This window comes from Jaculus jaculus, chromosome 2 (genome assembly GCF_020740685.1).
Source record: "Jaculus jaculus isolate mJacJac1 chromosome 2, mJacJac1.mat.Y.cur, whole genome shotgun sequence".
Lineage (NCBI taxonomy): Eukaryota > Metazoa > Chordata > Mammalia > Rodentia > Dipodidae > Jaculus > Jaculus jaculus.
In genome coordinates, this window is record NC_059103.1 from 114,072,631 (window position 1) to 114,091,012 (window position 18,382).

At 48.9% G+C, this 18,382-nt stretch overlaps 1 protein-coding gene across 1 annotated transcript; it reads left to right on the forward strand.

The window, feature by feature from the left end:
• Positions 1 to 2,880: 2,880 nt before the first annotated feature.
• Positions 2,881 to 7,563, forward strand: Nkx6-1 (NK6 homeobox 1). The gene is made up of 3 exons (XM_004661583.2): positions 2,881 to 3,550; positions 5,163 to 5,335; positions 7,312 to 7,563. Exons 1-3 carry the CDS (start codon positions 2,881 to 2,883, stop codon positions 7,561 to 7,563), a joined length of 1,095 nt encoding a protein of 364 aa, XP_004661640.1.
• Positions 7,564 to 18,382: the final 10,819 nt, after the last annotated feature.

Here is an 18,382-nt window from a genome sequence, read left to right on the forward strand (position 1 = left end):
CGGGACCCGAGGGGAGCTAGAGCACAGAGACTCCTGGTCCAGCCCCAGAGTCCAGTCCAGCGGCTCGGCCACTCGCCTCCCGCAGCCTCCCCTCGGGGCAGGCCGGGAGCCGCGGTTTACAGCCAGCGGTGCCACTGGGAGCAGCCCTCGGCACCCAGTCTGTCTCTGGGGGAGCTAGAGGTTCTGGTTCAGCATCGCGCACACGGCGGCACCTGCCCCATTATCAGACCCTAAAGTATGGGATGGATATTATCAAATCCAGAAGAAGGAAGGAAGAACAAATAACATTTAAGTCTCATAACTGAATAAAAGTGGCAAAAATAAACAATCCCTCGTCCTTCCTCCTACACGCCTAACTCTGTCCCAAGATGCCACCCTGAGAAGGCTGTTTGGGTAGAAAGCTTTAAGAGGGAACAAGGCCTCCAGACTTTCTTGGGTTCAGTCAAACTCCATCCATCCTGGGTACTGCCCCAAATTAATTCTTGAGCCATTTGTCGCATTGATTTCTGCCTTATGCATCTTAACTTTGGACTTCATGATCTCGTTCAAGTTTCTGGTGTGCATCTCATTCACCCCCTACTAGTGTATTACTTTAATTACCTAAATTCTCAGTGTTGTCGAGAGGTCCCCCCCCACACACACACACTGCACCTTGGATAATTCAGTCCCTCAGGGAACTTAAAAATTCTCCAGAGATGGAAGAAATCAAGGGAGTAAGACAACCACAATGCTCTCCTAAGCCCTGGGCGTTCCGTCACCGTCACCCCAGCGCAGAAGCCGGGGCATCTCCCGCGTCTTCCACGACAACCGGCTGTTGAGAACTGGGCTGGACTTTCCCAGAAGGTTTTCCCAAGCGTACTTTATCCCTGGTGGTGTCCAGGTACTTCTCTATCTGGAGTTTATGCTTGAATTTTAGTAATTCTAGCTCACGTAAATCCAACACATAGTGATAACGAGGGGGTAAGTTTTTCTTAATACTCCTGGACTTAAAATTCACACGAGAGAGGAATAGTCCCGTTAAGCTGATTCCGTTCCCAGCGAATTCACCCTGTAAGTGATAAGGATCGAAGGAGGGGGAGGCTAGGAACGGAAAGAAAAAAAAAAAAACAAAACACGGAGAAAGCGCAGATAAGCGAAGCAGGAGGTGAAAAGACGGGAAAGGACGACCCTTAGGCCTACAAGGGGATTAAGGACATCTATAGGCTTAAGGAGCAACAAATTAATTTACACAAGTCTGGGAGAGCCCAGATGGCCTTTAATTAATCCCTTCAAAAGAAGGAGCCAGGCCGAGACTGCGCCGGCTGCCGGCTCCATTAGCTCCATTTTCCAGGGTCCAGACTTGGTTGGAGGTGAGGCGCCTGGAGCTGGTGGGGAAAAGGGAGTGAGACGACGCGACTGGGGGGGGGGGGGGACGCAAGCCAGCGACGAATATGAACTGCTTTTCCATAAAAGGGCTGGGTTTGCATTATTCTTCGCTTTAAAAAGTAATACTCGCTCCGTCTCTGCGGCCTCCTCCCCTCTCCCATCTTATTTAACACAATTAATTGAGCCGGCCACCCGCCCCCACGATAGAATCGCTCCCCTCACCAGATCCCGCCCCTCTTGGCTCCGCCCACCGGGCCGTGGAGGCGGGAGTGGGTGGGAACCAGGCGGGCGCGGCTCCATAGCCTCAGCCAATCAGAGGACGTGGCGCTCCCGTGTGGGCGTGTCCCCGAGGCGGTCGCCAGCCTCCCAGCCGGGCGCTATTGGAGGCGTTGGTGACGCCCCGCTCGGACCTGCGCCCGGGTACTCGGTCCGCCCCTCGGGGCCTCCGGGCAGTGACGTCCGTCAAAGTTCTCATTTTGACTCCTCCACCCCCCCTTCCGCCCGTTCCCCCCAGCTAAAGAGCGGTGGGGAGTGATGCAAATGTTTTATTACCTCTGAGAGCTTCATCCGAACTGTCAGGCCCGGAGGGAGAGGAGACAGGGGCCGAGCCGCGGACAGGGTCAGTTTGGCCGGAGGACAGGGCTTAGAAGAGCCGAGCCCCGCAGAGTCACTAAGAAAATGCCAGCGAGGAGAGTCCCGGGCGCAGAGTGAGAGAGAGGAAGCCCGGGCGCCGAGGGTGGGGCGCCGGCGCGGGGTGGGGGGGTGTCTCCGGGGCGCGATTGCAGAAGCGGACGGCCGAGCGAAGCCGGAACCGAACCGGCCGGACTTTTCACACTTAAGTCCTTCGCGCTGGTTCCTGCCCCGACTACTTCTTTGCAATATCGCAACTCCCTGCGGCCCTTGGGCGCGCCGGATCCCGGAGTGGCGGGAGTGCAGGCGCACGCTGTTCCCCGGGCGAGGCAGCGGCCGGCGCGCGCGGTCCTCGCGGGCGGGCGGGCTGGGGCGCTTGATCTTCGAGCGCGGACCGCGTCCAGGGCGCAGCGGCCGCGGGGTTGGCGCCCAAGCGCTGAAGCCAGTGGGCTCTGGAGCTCCGCGAAGAAGGCGGGGCAGTCCCCACCCCCGACCTCAAAGTGGACACTCGCTGGCTCCTGACTTCGTTGCAAACTCTCGGGGGCCAGCCTGGGGCAGAAGGCGAGGAGTAGTGCACTCTGAGGAAGGAGAAAAAGGCGCGGACCGAAGCCCGGCACGAAAGCGCAGCCCTCACCATCCCGGCGCCCGCGGTTCTCCTCCCACCGCCGCCCCGGCCCCGGCTGGGTTGGGACATTTCTGCCGCTCAGCTCGGAGACCGACTCCCTCCCGGCGCCTGCTCTCTGGACCCGGTTGGCGGGTCCCCCTCCGAGTGAGTGGAGCGACAACTCGATCGCGCCCTCGGAGCTTCGGGCACTCCTGAGCCCCCGGCGGGCCCACCGGCCAGAGCCCTCGCTGCGCGGCTGCGGGCTCCGGCCTGGCCGTGGGATGTTAGCGGTGGGGGCGATGGAGGGCACCCGGCAGAGCGCGTTCCTGCTCAGCAGCCCGCCCCTGGCCGCCCTGCACAGCATGGCCGAGATGAAGACCCCCTTGTACCCCGCCGCCTACCCCCCGCTGCCCACCGGGCCCCCCTCCTCCTCGTCCTCGTCCTCAACGTCCTCGTCGCCCTCCCCGCCTCTGGGCACCCACAACCCAGGCGGCCTGAAGCCCCCGGCCGCCGGGGGGCTCTCGTCCCTGGGCAGCCCCCCTCAACAGCTCTCCGCAGCCACCCCGCACGGCATCAACGACATCCTGAGCCGGCCCTCCATGCCCGTGGCCTCCGGGGCTGCTCTGCCTTCAGCCTCACCCTCGGGTTCCTCTTCCTCCTCTTCCTCGTCAGCCTCTGCGTCCTCGGCTTCTGCCGCTGCCGCGGCCGCCGCTGCTGCCGCGGCCGCCGCCTCGTCTCCCGCCGGGTTGCTGGCCGGCCTGCCCCGCTTCAGCAGCTTGAGCCCGCCGCCGCCGCCGCCCGGGCTCTACTTCAGCCCCAGCGCCGCGGCCGTGGCCGCTGTGGGCCGGTACCCCAAGCCACTAGCCGAGCTGCCCGGCCGGACGCCCATCTTCTGGCCCGGGGTGATGCAGAGTCCGCCTTGGAGGGATGCGCGCCTGGCCTGCACCCCTCGTGAGTACTATCGGGCGCCGCTGGTCCTTGCGCGCTGTGCCCGCCGTGACCCCACTCGTGCCACGGCTCCTAGTGAGCGTGCCCGTGGGTCTGCCCTCTGGCCCACCACGGTGGTTTGACAGTGCTGGAATCGCAGGATTTAGGCTGGGCCAAGGTGTCGAGTGAAAGATTCTCGCTTTTCTGAGCTCGCTGTGGCCGCTCTCCTGACTCTTCCCCAAGTCTCAGGCAGGCCTGAGTTAAGCCAGGGTGCCCTGGGTGTGGGAGAGAACGCGAGGGTTGCGAGCGTCTGAAGTCCTCGCTGATCCGGAAACTAGGTGTGCGTCCCCGCTCGCGGTTATAGAGGCCGGCGGAGGCCGAGGCGGGAAAGGCCGCAGCGCCTCTGCTAGCACTCCCGCTTTCCAAGCTCCGACCTGCCGCCCAGGGCCCCCACTCTTCCCTAGCCCGACCCGACCCGACCTTCCGGTAAACCCTTGCAGGTAGGCAGGGCAGCAATCTACCGCGAGCTCTGTGCACGCACACCTCTCTCGTTCCCACCTTTTCGCAGTCTGGCCCCAGCCCCAGCAGTTTTCTCTTCCTTGGCGAGCCTGTTGAAGACCCGCCAGCAGTTCCCCCCAAGCGGAATAAACACCCGGCTAGGCCCTCCCTTTCCCCACGCTTCAACCGCACCCAGGGTCCCATACGCGCTTGGTTGGGGCAAATTCAGGGGCATATCGAAGCGCCCGACATCCTAACACAAGAAAGGATAGGGAAAGGGAGGTGCAGAGACACAGACCAGAAAAACGTTATTCATACACTTTGCTGGGTAAACTAAGTGGCCCCAAGATCCGATCTGGCTGCTGGATAGTGGGCCTTGGTTGCTCCGAGCTTGCTAGCCCCCCAGGGGGCGTCCAGGACCTGCCTGGGGACCCTGTCATTCTGTTCTTTGCTGTTCCCCAAATCCCCGAAGTTTCTGCAAGTCTTGGCCTCCTTTTTTGAGGTGTAACGGTGGTAACTTTAGGAAGTTTCAGTAGGCAAGTGGAGGCTCCCTCGGGAAAGGGGGCGCGGTCTGTTAGGGGTATCAAGGAAACATTATTGTAGCGGTGTTGATGGCTGAGTGGGGACCATCAACAAAAGCGGCCTCCCCTCCCTTTGTTCCCCACAGCCATGGGGGCGTTAGACGAGGGGGCTGAGTTAGGTGACTTGTGTCCAAAAACAAGGAGCCCTTTGTTACCTCCGACCCAGGTTAGGGAAGCGATCAAGGGAAACAAAACTAAAATAATAATAAACCTAACTACCCTTATACAAACTACTAATACTCCGTCCGCAAGGGGCCTGAGGGTCTGCCCTCCCAGACGAGAGTGGCCTTTTCCAAGCACTCCGGTTTAATGAAGGGGGGGGGGTCACTTTTCTGGCCAATGTCAGGCTCCCTAGCTGCTGGATACTGGTGCTGAGCAGAAGGCATTCACAGCTGCCCCAGCCCTCCTGGCTCAGGAAAAAACAGGTGGGAATAAAAATGCCAAGGGGGCCCGGGGAGCTCTTCCTTTCCCACTAAAGCATTGCTTTTAGGATTCGTTCTCCCAACATGCCAGTGAAGCAGTTGTAACTGGTGGTCTCTTCTGTCCCTTTCCCACAGATCAAGGGTCCATTTTGTTGGATAAAGATGGAAAGAGAAAACACACGAGACCTACTTTCTCAGGACAGCAGATCTTCGCCCTGGAGAAGACGTTCGAACAAACGAAATACTTGGCAGGGCCTGAGAGGGCTCGCTTGGCCTACTCATTGGGGATGACAGAGAGTCAGGTCAAGGTGAGTGGACCTTGGGAACCCGGAGGGAGAGCATCGTATGTGTGTGTGTGTGGGGGGGGGGGTTCAGGAGCAAGCACCCATCCCCTCCCCAAACTTACAAACAGGGTGGGGGTGGGGTGTGGTCATCAGAGCCTGAGGAGACTTTGAAAGTGAGGAGAGGGTCTGGGGTTGCTGGAGCCAAATTGTTGTATGGAGAAAGGATCCAAGCCTCTGACTTAGAAATTGGGTTAATTTGGCAGCATTGTGTGCAGAGGGAACTGGACATGATGGGAGAGTAACAGAAAGCTGACTGGGCAGACAGCTTTTGTGTGTTAATTCAGGCCCTACTGATTAACACTTCTTAACTGAGACCCAGCAGTATAGTACTCAAAATCATCCACAGAAATTACCCACTAACACTAGTGAACTTGCATTAGCTTAGAGGAAGGCGATCATGTTCGAATAGTAATTTTCCAAGTGAATTGGCAGGATCATTACTGTACCATAGGATTGGATTCAGTTTAACATAAGTTTGCCAACAGATGTATGATACTATTGTTTATGGTAGACATTTTAATTAAAATGTCATTTTGCTTATAATTGAGTTATACGCTACTACATTTCTAGGGAAACAGATTTTAGAATTCTCTTCTGCATGATAAGAGGATTAAGCCAGCTGGGTCCAGTGGTGGCCTGCTCTCTTCCCTTCATTTCTCTTCTTGTCTTGTCTTTTCTCTCAGTTTGCTGTATTTGTTTCTTTGGGGCATTTTCCCCATATTCTTTGGTTACATTTTTGCTCCTTAAGTGAGTGAGGGGTGTCATGAATTCACTTCCTGGTACGTGAACATCGCGTAGAACATTACGGCAGTGATTTTGCATAAGCCACCATCGGGAGACAATCACACTGGAGATGATTTCAGCAGTGGGTTGCTTCAGAGCCTTCCACTGTAATCTGGAAGTCTTCCTTTGACACCATTAATATGTCTGTGTAGCTAGAAGTGAATTATCGCAGCCATTTAAAGAAATCACTTCCGTAACAATTCTGATTCTCTAGATAAAACCTGTAACAGATGAGAAATATAAAAAGAAGCTAATTCAACATCTTGGAAAAATTGGTTGCTTCTTGCTGATGCTTTAAGTTAAAGTACATGTAGGGATGTCGTGAATAGGCTCAACATATTTGTATTTAAAATGAATGTCTCCAGCAGGAGCAATATTTCAATGATATTTGTGAGAAGAGACATAGTCATAATAGAAAATAAGGCACCTGGCATAATTTCACTTTAGATTACTATATTTTCTCCTTTTACTTTGTTTTTTTTATGGAAGACACTAAGGATGGGAGAAGAAAAGGGACTTTGATGGAGCTATTAAATATTTTCATGCATTTGTATTAGTTATTGGGAGCAAATTGACGTTTGCATTTTAGCAGACAGCTGCAGCACCCTGTAGTGAAGTGGGAAGGGGAGGAATCAGCGTTCGGATGACTGGGCAGGGTCAGGCCTCGAAGAAAAGAAAATCAAATGTCTAAAAGTGAAAAGGGGAGCCGAGGTAATTGGGTAAAATGCAGTGCCTTTCCCAACAAATTCCCGTAAGGACAAGTGTGCTGTGGTCCCGTGCGTGCCATGTCCTAATTTAAGAAGATAAGCAAAGAATAAAATCCGAGCCAGTGTCCGGGGGAGAAAGTCTGCTTCAAGCTAGTAGGAGGGAAAAGAAAGCTCATTTTTAGGGGCTCTAAAAGTTTCCAAGGGTTGTCCTCCCTCTTTCTAGCAATCTCAGGCTGGCGACCTCCACCCTCTGGTGTCCCCTCTTCTCATCTCTATGGAAACGGCGCGCGGGGCGCCGGACGCCTACCGGACGGGGGGCGGTCCGGAGGGAGGGTGGCCGGCCGTCGGGGCCCGCGGGCAAGGGACGCGGCAGGTCTGCATGGCCCGGGTCCACTCGTGTTTCATTCCCGCGGGCCCTGCCCCCCTTTCTCTCCCCTTCCTCGGCCTCAGGTCTGGTTCCAGAACCGCCGGACCAAGTGGAGGAAGAAGCACGCGGCCGAGATGGCCACGGCCAAGAAGAAGCAGGACTCGGAGACCGAGCGGCTGAAGGGGACCTCGGAGAACGAGGAGGAGGACGACGACTACAACAAGCCTCTGGACCCCAACTCGGACGACGAGAAGATCACGCAGCTGCTGAAGAAGCACAAGTCGGGCGGCGGCGGGCTCCTGCTGCACGCGGCCGAGGCCGAGGGCTCGTCCTGAGCGCCCGCCGACCGGGCCCTGGCTATTTTCGCAGATGTACATATCTATTTTTTTAACCTAGAAATCGTGGCGGGAGGAGGGCAGGGGAGAGGGACTCCGTGTGGACCGAGAGGCCAAGGGCCCTGCGCGGGGCAGCTCCGCAGATCCCCAGGACCCCAGCCGACCTGGGCACGTCGGAGCCCCAGCCGCGCGCTCTGCCCGCCTCCCGGGCCGCGGGGAAGGGTCGGCGGCCGCCGCGCGCGCGGGGCGGAGGGGGGAGGGACCTGCGAGCCACCGGCGGGAAAAGGGACCTTCCTCCCCCTGACACTGCTGTGCCGACTAAAGTAACCTGTTTGAAGGCTCTGTGTAAATAAATCGTGAGTCACACTGACTAGAAGTTACTTTATTGTGAATATTTAAAATGTAAAATGCCTTTTCTTTTTGAATTTGGATAAAAAGACGGACCTCCTTCTTCCCCCTCCAAGCCTCCCTAAGAGCTAGCCACACCACACACGTTCGCTCCCCTTTCGTTTTAAACTTGGGAGTCCTGGAAAAGAGTGTTTTCACCTTCGGGCGCGTCCCCTCGCTCTTCTTCCCCGGTCCGGACAAGCCGAACCCCGCTATTCCTGGGGCTCCACTTCTCGCCCAGCCCATCCCTGCGGCTCGCTCGCCCGCTCACCCGGACAGCACCCGGCTCCACCCAGCCCGGAGGACTGGAAGCTCAAGGCTTGGGAACCCACCAGGGCCTCCCCCCTGCCTCCCGGTTCCCCTCAGAAATTGCACAGTGGTTTGTTGCTATTTATTAGTGGTTTAAAGAGACCATCGGGGGAGGGAGGGGTTGCAATAGCTTGTATTTAATTTAACTCCTTTCTGATAAAGAAAAAAAATGCGTGTTAAAGTAGATGGTGGGGGTGTTACAACCGCTCTGGCTCAGAACATAAAAATCCATTTAGTTGCTGTAATTGAATTTGAAGTGTTTTGTATCATGAGAATACTATAGAATATGTAAATTGTTTTCTTTTTTAAGCTAATAACGGTGATATATTAGCCTCTTTAACCTTTATTAATTTATATGAGGAATTCGGTTTGTAAAGAGAAGAAAGTCCCCTTTGCAAGACCATTTAAATGTAATGCACTTTCTGTTTCAAAGGATAAATCAAATTAAAAAAAAAAAACAAACAGAAGACGTTTGTTGCCTTGAATGAAAGAGTACAGAGAGATCATCTGATCACCTCGGAGATCTCAAATAATAAAAGTCAAAACCGCACAAAAAAGTTACATCGGTTTCTTGGGCGGAGTAGTTAGGCTTTATCATCACTACTACCATTATCATCTTTGGCGGAGTGGCATAGCATCTGCCATCCTCCCGGACCTGGGAGATATAGGACCAGCTTGCCTTTCTACTTCTTGGGGTGTCTTGTCCAGCAGGTTTCTTCAGATGTCTGTGTTGTCTAATTTTTTTCCTGATCGCTTTTTCCTTTCCAAGAAGTCTCTGGGGAATTCGGGAAGACCTCATTTCCATATATCCAAGACAGCTCCTGGGGCAACCCCTGGTTCGATTAGCTTCGAGGAAGCCTGGGAGTACTGTGTCAGCTCTGCTTTGATGTCAGTCTTTCCCTCAGTCACCTAGATCAGGGCAGAAATGCATGGAAAGAGAAGAGTCCACATTTTGCCAAGCATTACAGTGAAGGATCAAGGGAAAGAAAGCTTTCTTTAACTGAGGCTAAGGTAGGTAGTCTTTTGGGTTGAGGGAGCAGTTCCAGAGCTCCTGTGCAGTTCATGGGAACCCCATGTATTGCCTTCTTGTGATTTTTAGTTTTCAGATCTCCACTTACAGACTCAGTGAAATCCCCCTTTCCCTTCATGGTGCAGGTTAATGAGCAAGTATTCAAAGGAGGAAAGTCAACAGAACTGGAGCCTGTTCCAGCTAGTGTTAAGGGAAGGCAGGATGGGGCTGTTTGATTTTTTAGAAAATTCAAAAACAAAACAAAACCATGGGTTCAACAAAATCAAACAGTTAAAGGTGTAATTCTAATGAAATATATTCCTGATGGTGTGGTTTCTCTAAAGAAAAAGAAAATCTGGTTTTGCGCTTTTCTGTTTGGAAAGTTCATAAAGAAATGTCTGACACTTCAGGATTGCGGTGTTCTTAGCAACACTGGGGCATGTGTGTACAGTGGAAAGACAGCTAGTTTCCCAAGAAGGCTTTTCACTGCTGGGTGATATGAATTCAACCCCTGCCGTCAATAATTCTTTTTCTCCCTTCCTCTCTTTCGTTATTTCCTCTTTCTTTCTCTCTCCTTCTCTCTCCCTTGTACCTGTCCATCTCTTTCCCTCTTCTTCCCTTCCCTCATATTTCTTTTCTTTTTTTTTTTAATTATTTATTTATTTATTTGAGAGCGACAGACACAGAGAGAAAGACAGAGGGAGAGAGAGAATGGGCGTGCCAGGGCTTCCAGCCTCTGCAAACGAACTCCAGACGTGTGTGCCCCCTTGTGCATCTGGCTAACGTGGGACCTGGGGAACCGAGCCTCGAACCGGGGTCCTTAGGCTTCACAGGCAAGTGCTTAACCGCTAAGCCATCTCTCCAGCCCCCTTCCCTCATATTTCTTCTTCCAGTCCTTCTTTCTTTCTTTCCTTCCATCTTTGCTTCCCCTTCCTCCACTTTCCCTTTTTTCATGAGAGGATTGAGAGAGAAGACACTTCTAATATTTTCCAACTACACTTTAGTAAACCAATTTCAAAAACTTCTATTTTATTCTCAAATTTCCGCATCCCTCTTCTGCCTTGAAAAGTTAAGAAATATGTGCTTAGTCTTTCTTCATAAGAAAACAACAAAAGGTACTATAACCAGAAACACTATTCCTGTAATATAATAACCATTGGGAGGTGAGGGGATGGGGTAGGGTAGTATGAAGGTAGAAACCTTGGGAATAAGATTGAAGGCTTTCCTCAAAGAAGCAAATAGTTTGGTGGCTAATACCATGGTTTCCAGAGGAGCCCTGTGGGGTGATGACTCTGGGAAATCCTTTAGGAAGGCTTCCCTCTGAGTTCTGCACCTTTTTGAGGGCCACCAGCTTCTCTCTGTCCCACAGGTAGGAGTAAGGAGCAGATGCAAGGAGGGAACTGAGTGGGCGGCAGCCTTGGACTCTGGGGCCACACTGCACTGACATCTTAGCATTTTTTCCGATTGACTGCAGCAGTGACTTGAGGTTTCCAGTTAATTTACTTCCATGCAGGACTCCAGATGGCCACCAGTTGCAACTGTCCCTACACAAGTGCAGCAAGGGAGAAGTGGGTGGGGGCACCTCCCCTAATTCTCTTTGTCCTGGTTGGTTTTGTTTCATCCTATGTATGGACAAAAATAACTGTTTTCCATTAGATGGAGCACAGCAAGGAAGCTAAGGAAAAGCTTTCCTGCTCAAACAAGAGTCTAAGACTCTTTTTTTTTTTTTTTTCGTCTTGGCTCAAACATTTTATGGCATTAAGAACCATAAGCTTGCGAGGAGGGCTGCCTGGCAGCCCTACAGCTAAAGTCACTGCAAGTGACTGGACAGACCTAGGCTTTTACAAACGCTAGCAGGCAACAAAGTGTCAACAGAGGAAGACAAAAGAGAGAAAAGGTTTTGTATGTGTGTTGTGAAAGGGAGGGTAACACTGCTTTGGGATTTTTGTTTTGTGTGTTTCTTTTCCTAAAAAGGAGATGTCAAGAAGGAGACTGCATGAGGCATGCAGGCCATGAAGTGGAAGGGACCTGGTCCAGAATATGTGGCTCAGCTGTCACAGCAGAATGAACTGTTCCTACTCAGTTCTCACAGGTCTAAGCTCAATTCTTCTATGTAGTGGTTAATCTTCCAGTTAGATTACAGTCAGGATTCTGTATGCTTTCCTTCCTGAAGCTGTGATACACTGAGTATATTTCCAAGCTTATGAGCATTTCCACCCACTTTTTCTCTTTTTGTACTTGAGGACAGTGCGATGAGGGAGAACTCATTCTCTGGCATTTCCTCATGCCTCAGTGAGCAGACATTTTGCTCTGGAGGCCAGTCCTTCTTAGGAATACTGTACTACGTCACAGAGACCTAGGTGCCTTTGAAACTTCTGGAGTACAATACCATGAAATGAAGGTGATACTAAACCATCAGCAACTTGGAGACATTCACTCTGGCCTGCCCTTTAAGTGAGTACACACACACACACACACACACACACACACACACACACACACACAAATACACTCACTCATGGTGAAATTCCACTTGGAACTCCTAGCGCTGAATAGCTTACAAAGACAGTGGCTCCTTTGTTAATCCCTGTCAATGGGATGAGTAGGAACAACAGAGATAAGTGGTAGATTGCATCTATAAACTCTATTTTAGGCTAATTTGAACAGCTTTCTCTGCATTAAACTCCCTCCTTCCTACCACACATGCACACACATGCTCTTCTCCCTCCTCCAGATGACTGCTTTCAGAACCAGATCATCACAATTTCTCTTTACTATTAGTTTCTTTCTTCCTCTCTTCCTTCTTTCTGACAAGAGCATATATTTTGTTCTGCAGCATTTAGATTGCAAACCAGAGAACGATATATTCTTCTCAAAGTAGCGCTGCTTCCTTCCTCTTTCCCTCTCTCCCTTCCTTCTTCCTCCCCCTCCTTTTCTCCCCTCCAACCTTCCTCCCTTCCATTTCCCTCCCTTCCTCTCCCTCTCTTCTCCTCTCCTCTCTTCTTTCTTTTTGGAAAAAGAGTCATGACATGTATATAGCCCAGGCTGACTTTAAACTCAAGATTCTCTTGCCATGTTCTCCTGAGTGCTGGGATTGCAGACATGTGCCACCATATCTGGTTAGACCCTTTTAAAATCTGCAGAAAACGCAGTAAAATAATCCCACCCATTAATCTCATATGTCAACAGAGGGTTTTATTGGAAGTGAGTAAGCAGCACAACAAGGCACATGTGGTATTTTCCTCAGATTCGGCTTTAGTTTCTATAGGACTAGCTTGGACTTCTTCCACAGACGGGAGGATGTACTGGACCCTACGTCTACTCTCCCACCCCACCTCACTCACCTTCAGATGACCTGTTTAGATGTGCAACACTTCCCCTGGTACCCTGAAGATCACATTTGTGTTGGATACCACACTTGAAGCATAGTGTCTTAGGGTATTTAATATCTCTTGGAGCCAAGCCAGACTTCTGAAGTTCAATCCTGTCTACAGCACCATGACCACACACTGAAATACCAAGGGCTGGTTGGCATGATGGTGCACTCAAAGATGGCACTCTTCCTCATTGTAGGGAGAGCTATTCACTGTGCAATTCAGAGAATCCCTACTGTTATTACTTTTATGTATTTGAGGTAGCCAAAAGAAGTCTTGAAGCATGACTTCCTAGTATATTTGTCATATCCATCAAATTCAGAATGGAGCTCAGTATACAAATTCTTTTTACCTTTGCAATACAGACTTTTATTTGGGAGGGAGGCCACAAATTATGGGAAAAAAACATTAGTTGTCAATAACTTTTTGCAGACAAGTCTGTTTGCATTAACCAGAGAAAATTCAGGTTTCTGAAAGGCCGGTATCATGTGGAACAGTGGTCACCAATGAAGGGCATTCCATTAGGTTTCAAAGCTCCTACCTGAGCCCCACATTGGTATCAGTTCCTAGCCATCTTTCCAGTCACTAACAGCAGCTTTGGCTGTGATACCTGATGTTGAGGCTCAGCTCTTGCAAATAATTTTGTATACCTTTTCCTCTTTGGGGGGCTTTTTCTTCCCTCTTTGTGATGTGTGCACCACTTTGTGTATCTGGCTTTCCTTGGGTACTGGGGAATTGAACCCCAGGCCAACCCAGGCTGACAGGCTTTCCAAGTATCTTTAACCACTGAGCCATCTCCATAGCCCTCTGGTTACTTTTTGCTCTGGCTGTACTGTCTAATTCAGGATAGTTACTCAGCCAAGGAAGGATCCTGAAAATCAAAGTGGGAAAAGTCATGAAACCAAGGGCTGTTTTCTCTAACATGAAACTTGCAGCCTAACTAGCTGAGGAACTTTTATGGTAGTTTCGAACTCTCTGGAGTATCCCTGTTTTTACAATGCAGAGCTCAAAGCCCCTGGTCATGGGCGTGGGATTTTCTTATGTCTGACTTATTTTGTTTTATCTTTTCTAAAAAGTATTTTATTTATTTGAGAGAGAGAGAGAGAGAGAGAGAGAGAGAGAGAGAGAGAGAGAGAGAGAAAGAGAGAAAAGAGAGAGATGAAGATGCAGATAGAAAGATGGAAATGAACTCCAGATGCATGCATCACCTTGTGCATCTGGCTTACGTGGGTAATGGGAAATTGAACCTGGGTCCTTAGGATTTTGAGGCAAGTGCCTTAACCACTAAGCCATCTTTCCAGCCCCTTAGAGTCTGACTTCTGATGGAGAGTACAGCTTACTATCCTCATTCTCCCTTGGATCACTTGCTCTGGAGGAAATCAGGGGCCTGTTGTCCTTACACAGGTCGTCCTATGGAGAAGTCCACCTGGTTAGAAACCTTGGCAATCCATCAGTCTCAATTATAAGGAGTGGAGGAGCAACCTGAAGGCATATCATCCAGCCCCAGTCAAGTCTTTGTAGTCTAGCCAACATCTTGGCAGCATCTCCTCTGAGGCTAGAGGCAGAATCTTCAGGCTGAGCTCTCTGGGATTCCCAACCCACAGAAACTGCACCAGACAATAAAGGTATGTTGTTTTAAACTATTAACTTTGGGAGTAATTTGTTTTATATATACAGATAACTAGACATCTAGAAAATTCATCTTTGTTTTTGGGATAAAGAGTGTTGTATTGAAAGCAAAGGCTCTTGAGGAAAGCATCTTTCATGATTACTTGAAGAATTATTTGAAATGTCACCAGAATGACATGGTGGGGTCTGAAAGGAAGCACTGGTAAAGCTCAGTAGAGCAACAAGCCTTACATGCTAGCTCAGTTCTATTTTTTTTTTTTTTTGCCAGAAACTGGATCTCAGGATTTTCACTCATCTTAAATAACATCCCCTTTCTCCCCCCATACAATTTTCTTAACAGTAAGAACTGCCTTGCAACATCATGAAACTCACCCACAGAAGATCTTCATGGAACACCAAGTGACACACTAATGAAAGGGGATTGTGACACCCTAAACTATGGGCGTGAAGTTTGGCTATATATGGCATAACTTAGGTCTCCAAGGTGAAATAAATCTAGACATTGAAGAAAGTCTGGTTTTGTTGACTAGTATTACGTTTCTCCCAATAGGATCAGACTAGAGATATACTTTCAACTTTCCTTTGCCTGGTTAGATGCTGAAAACAACAACAACAACTAAACAATGGAGAGAGATGAATCTGAGTTTCATGTTAGGACTGAATAATTAGATGCCCCACTCCCATGACCTTTCCTTTCAGAGCCAATGCTCTGACTCTCAGAGCACACCAGAGTGGTAAGGAGTTGGGGAGAAGGGGAGTTGGCCCTCCATGCTGAAGTTGCTGTGGCCCTTTGGGCATGGATGGAAAGAGGGAGGAAGCAAGCTTCTAAAAGAATGAAGGGAGACCCTCCAAAAGTCAGCAGACTGTTTCTTAAGAAGCAAAGTTTCCATAGAGCTTTGCTTTTCTGCATTACTTGCCAATTGCACTTGAAGGCAGATTGTATTTTTTTCTTTGTTTATCTCCACTCCTTTTTAATTTAACTTCTAATAAAATTTATATTTCAAAATTATTTTAGTTTATTTTTTTTGAGACATGGCCTTGCTATATATCCCAAGCTAGCTTTGAACTTATGATACTCCTGCCTCAGCCTCCCAAGTAGTGGGATTATAGGCACCAACCTAACCCAGATCATTTACTCTGCTTTTGCATGGTTCTTCCAACATAACTAAAGCAGAGATAAGTCAGGAGATCAGGAAAAAGTTGTAAAAGCAAATGTAACTGAAGACATGGGTTTCTATACCACGTGGGTATGAATCCCAGTGTTTGCTTAGGTGCTCTGAGAAACATGCTTACAGCGACAACAGGATCTGGACAAGCCAGTATGAAATTAGCACATGGTCATCAACCTCCATTAGGCAGATAGTGAGGAAGAAGTGTATGTCTTTGAGGGCTCCTGCTTTCAGCATACTTAAGCTGACTCTCAGCCAGGGTTGCCATGTTCTACTTAGAAGGAATTCAATAACTCCTAGTTAGACAGGTCATCACTTTAAATTTTTAGTATGCTGCTGTGTTTTGTCACTATGGAAACAAATGTGCTTCAGATGGACTGGAAAGGCCACAGACCTGTAACAGTGCCATCTCTTGAAAAACTGAAACCTGGAAGTCAGGCTGCCAGGATGTAGGGTCAGATCATATGGTCTATGTTGGCTATTGTGTCCTCGAACTTTGCACTTGACCTAACAGTAGAACTGTTTCTTTCTTTCTTTTCTTTTCTTTTTTTTTAGACAGAGTCTCATGAAGTCCAGGCCGGCTTCAAACTCACTATGTAGCCAAGGTTGACCTTGACCTTCTAATCCTCCTGCCTCTACTTTCCAAGTGCCGAGATTACAGGTGTGCACCACCACACTTTGTTTAATGTGGTGCAGGAGGTCAAACCCAGTGCTGCATACATGCTAGGTGAGCATTCTATCAACTGAGCTACATCTCCAGTCCAAGGAATTTTTTTAAAGAAAATATTTTATTTATTTATTTGAAAGAAAAATAAGACAAAAAAAGGGAGGGAGGGAGGGAGAGAGAAAGAGAGAGAGAGACGGAGAGAATGGGTGAACCAGGGCCTCTAGCCACTGCACACAAACTCCAGATGCATGTGCCACCTTGTGACCTTGTACATCTGGCTATGTACATCCTGCAGAATCAAATCTGGGTAATTAGGCTTCTTAGGCAAGCATCTTGACAGCTAAGCCATCTCTCCAGCCCCAAGAAATGTTTCTTGATTATGTGTAAACACACACACACACACCATGCCAAGATACAAAGAGGCCGGTAGGAATGTTACATTCTCCTGAAGGTTTTAAAGGCAATATATAACTTAAAATATTTTTTTATTTATTTGCAAGCAGAAAAGAGAGAGAAAATGGTTGTACTAGGGCCTCTTGCCACTGCAAACAAACTTCAGATGCATGTGCATCTTTATACATCTGGCTTTGTGTGTGTGCTGGAGAATCAAACTTTGGCCCACCTGGCTGGTCAAGCTTGTACCATTAAACTCTGAGTCATCTCTACAGTCCAGACAATGATAGAACTTTAACTGAGCCTTGTTTCTCCCAGCCTGGAAAGAAAGAACTAATTTTCAGGCTAAGAAGAGACTCTTCTATAACTTTCTGTATTTGTAAACATCCAGCAAATTATTGTAAAAATAAACATGCATAGCTTTAGTAAGAAACGACTGACTCCAATGTCAGGAATTTCTTTGGTTGAAATGGAAGATCAAGAAAGGATAATTTTTTGGACCCTGAGAATACTCAACACCTACCAAAGCAGAGATCCAGAGTCCCCTAAGAGCTCATCACTGAAGTAGACTTAAAACTCACCCACCATGGCTCAGAAGAGGGGGTGGAAAGAACATAAAAGCCACAGGTTGAGGCATCATGCCCAGAGGCACTGCCTCCCAAAAAAACTGACTGCTGCTCCCAAAACGCATAACCCAAAACCCCATGGGGGTACCTGCAACCCCACTGAGGAGGGTCCCCAGCAGAATGGGGAAAGAGATGAGGGAAAAGAGAGTACCGACACATGATGTATCCATACAAAATATGTTGTTAATAATAAATAAATCAAAGAAAAAATATTTTTAAGCTTGGCATGGTGGCTCACATATACAATTCCAGCACTCAAAAGGCTGAGGTAGGAATATTGTAGTGCTTTCAAGTCAGCCTGGGCTACAGAGTGAGTTCCAGGCTAGGCTGGGCAAGAGTGAGACTCTGCCTCAAAAACAAAGATATTCTAATCCATTCATTTACAGTTACTTTAAAATAAAAATTTCAGCAAAATCATTACTAATGTATTGTACTCTTCAAATAACATGGTTATAATTGTGCAAAAAGCAGCAAATAAGAAAATTTATAATTTAGCTACTTTGGCCATTTATAATATCCATTGTCGTGGAGATTCATGCCTCTTTCATAGGCTTTTTAATAGCCCAAACTTGATTTCCAGCAGTATTTTCTTTATGGGGGGGGGACATAATTTGGGATACTATAAATTAATACGACTATTACCAGCTTTTGCTCTTGCCGGGTTGTCATTCTTTAAGGAAGACTTGGGAGCACTTCTCTGGGCCATGCTGCATGGCTGCACCAGACTGTAATTCTCAGTGCCTGAACTGTGAGGGAACCGTGTGGAGACTCATCTTCAGAGACCTTTTGTGGTGAACAGATCACTGCAGAATGTATAAGGTCCTGACGGAGGCCTGGGGCAGGGCTGCTACAGGTGGCCACTAGAAGTCTAACCTGTAGACAAACTTTGTTGCACTGAATGTCCTTTCCCAGAACTATGAGATATTTAAGATTTAATATTTTTTAATTAATTAATTATTTAATTATTTAATATTTAAGAGTCAATGTGTGTAATGGATTCCCATCTCAATTATTTTCCTTTGGTACGCTTCCTATTATACGATTATAGGAGGAACAGCTATGCCACCAAGGAGGATAGCAGAGAAAAAGGCCCTGGGGTAGTGACTGCAGAGCCTGGCAGAGTCTGGTCCCCTCACAGAATGGGGGGTGGTCTGCCAGGGTAGCTGGCATCTTGGCTTTTAGCTAACTTGGACAAAGAACTCACTTCCTTTTCAAGACACTGTTTCTGGATTCCTTCCTCTCTCAGGAGATACTGC

Coding starts and splice junctions, on each gene's coding strand:
- Nkx6-1 (XM_004661583.2), top strand. CDS start 2,881: ATGTTAGCGGTGGGGGCGATGGAGGGCACCCGGCAGAGCGCGTTCCTG. Junction 3,551..5,162: donor GCGCCTGGCCTGCACCCCTC/GTGAGTACTATC, acceptor CCTTTCCCACAG/ATCAAGGGTCCATTTTGTTG. Junction 5,336..7,311: donor TGACAGAGAGTCAGGTCAAG/GTGAGTGGACCT, acceptor CCTCGGCCTCAG/GTCTGGTTCCAGAACCGCCG.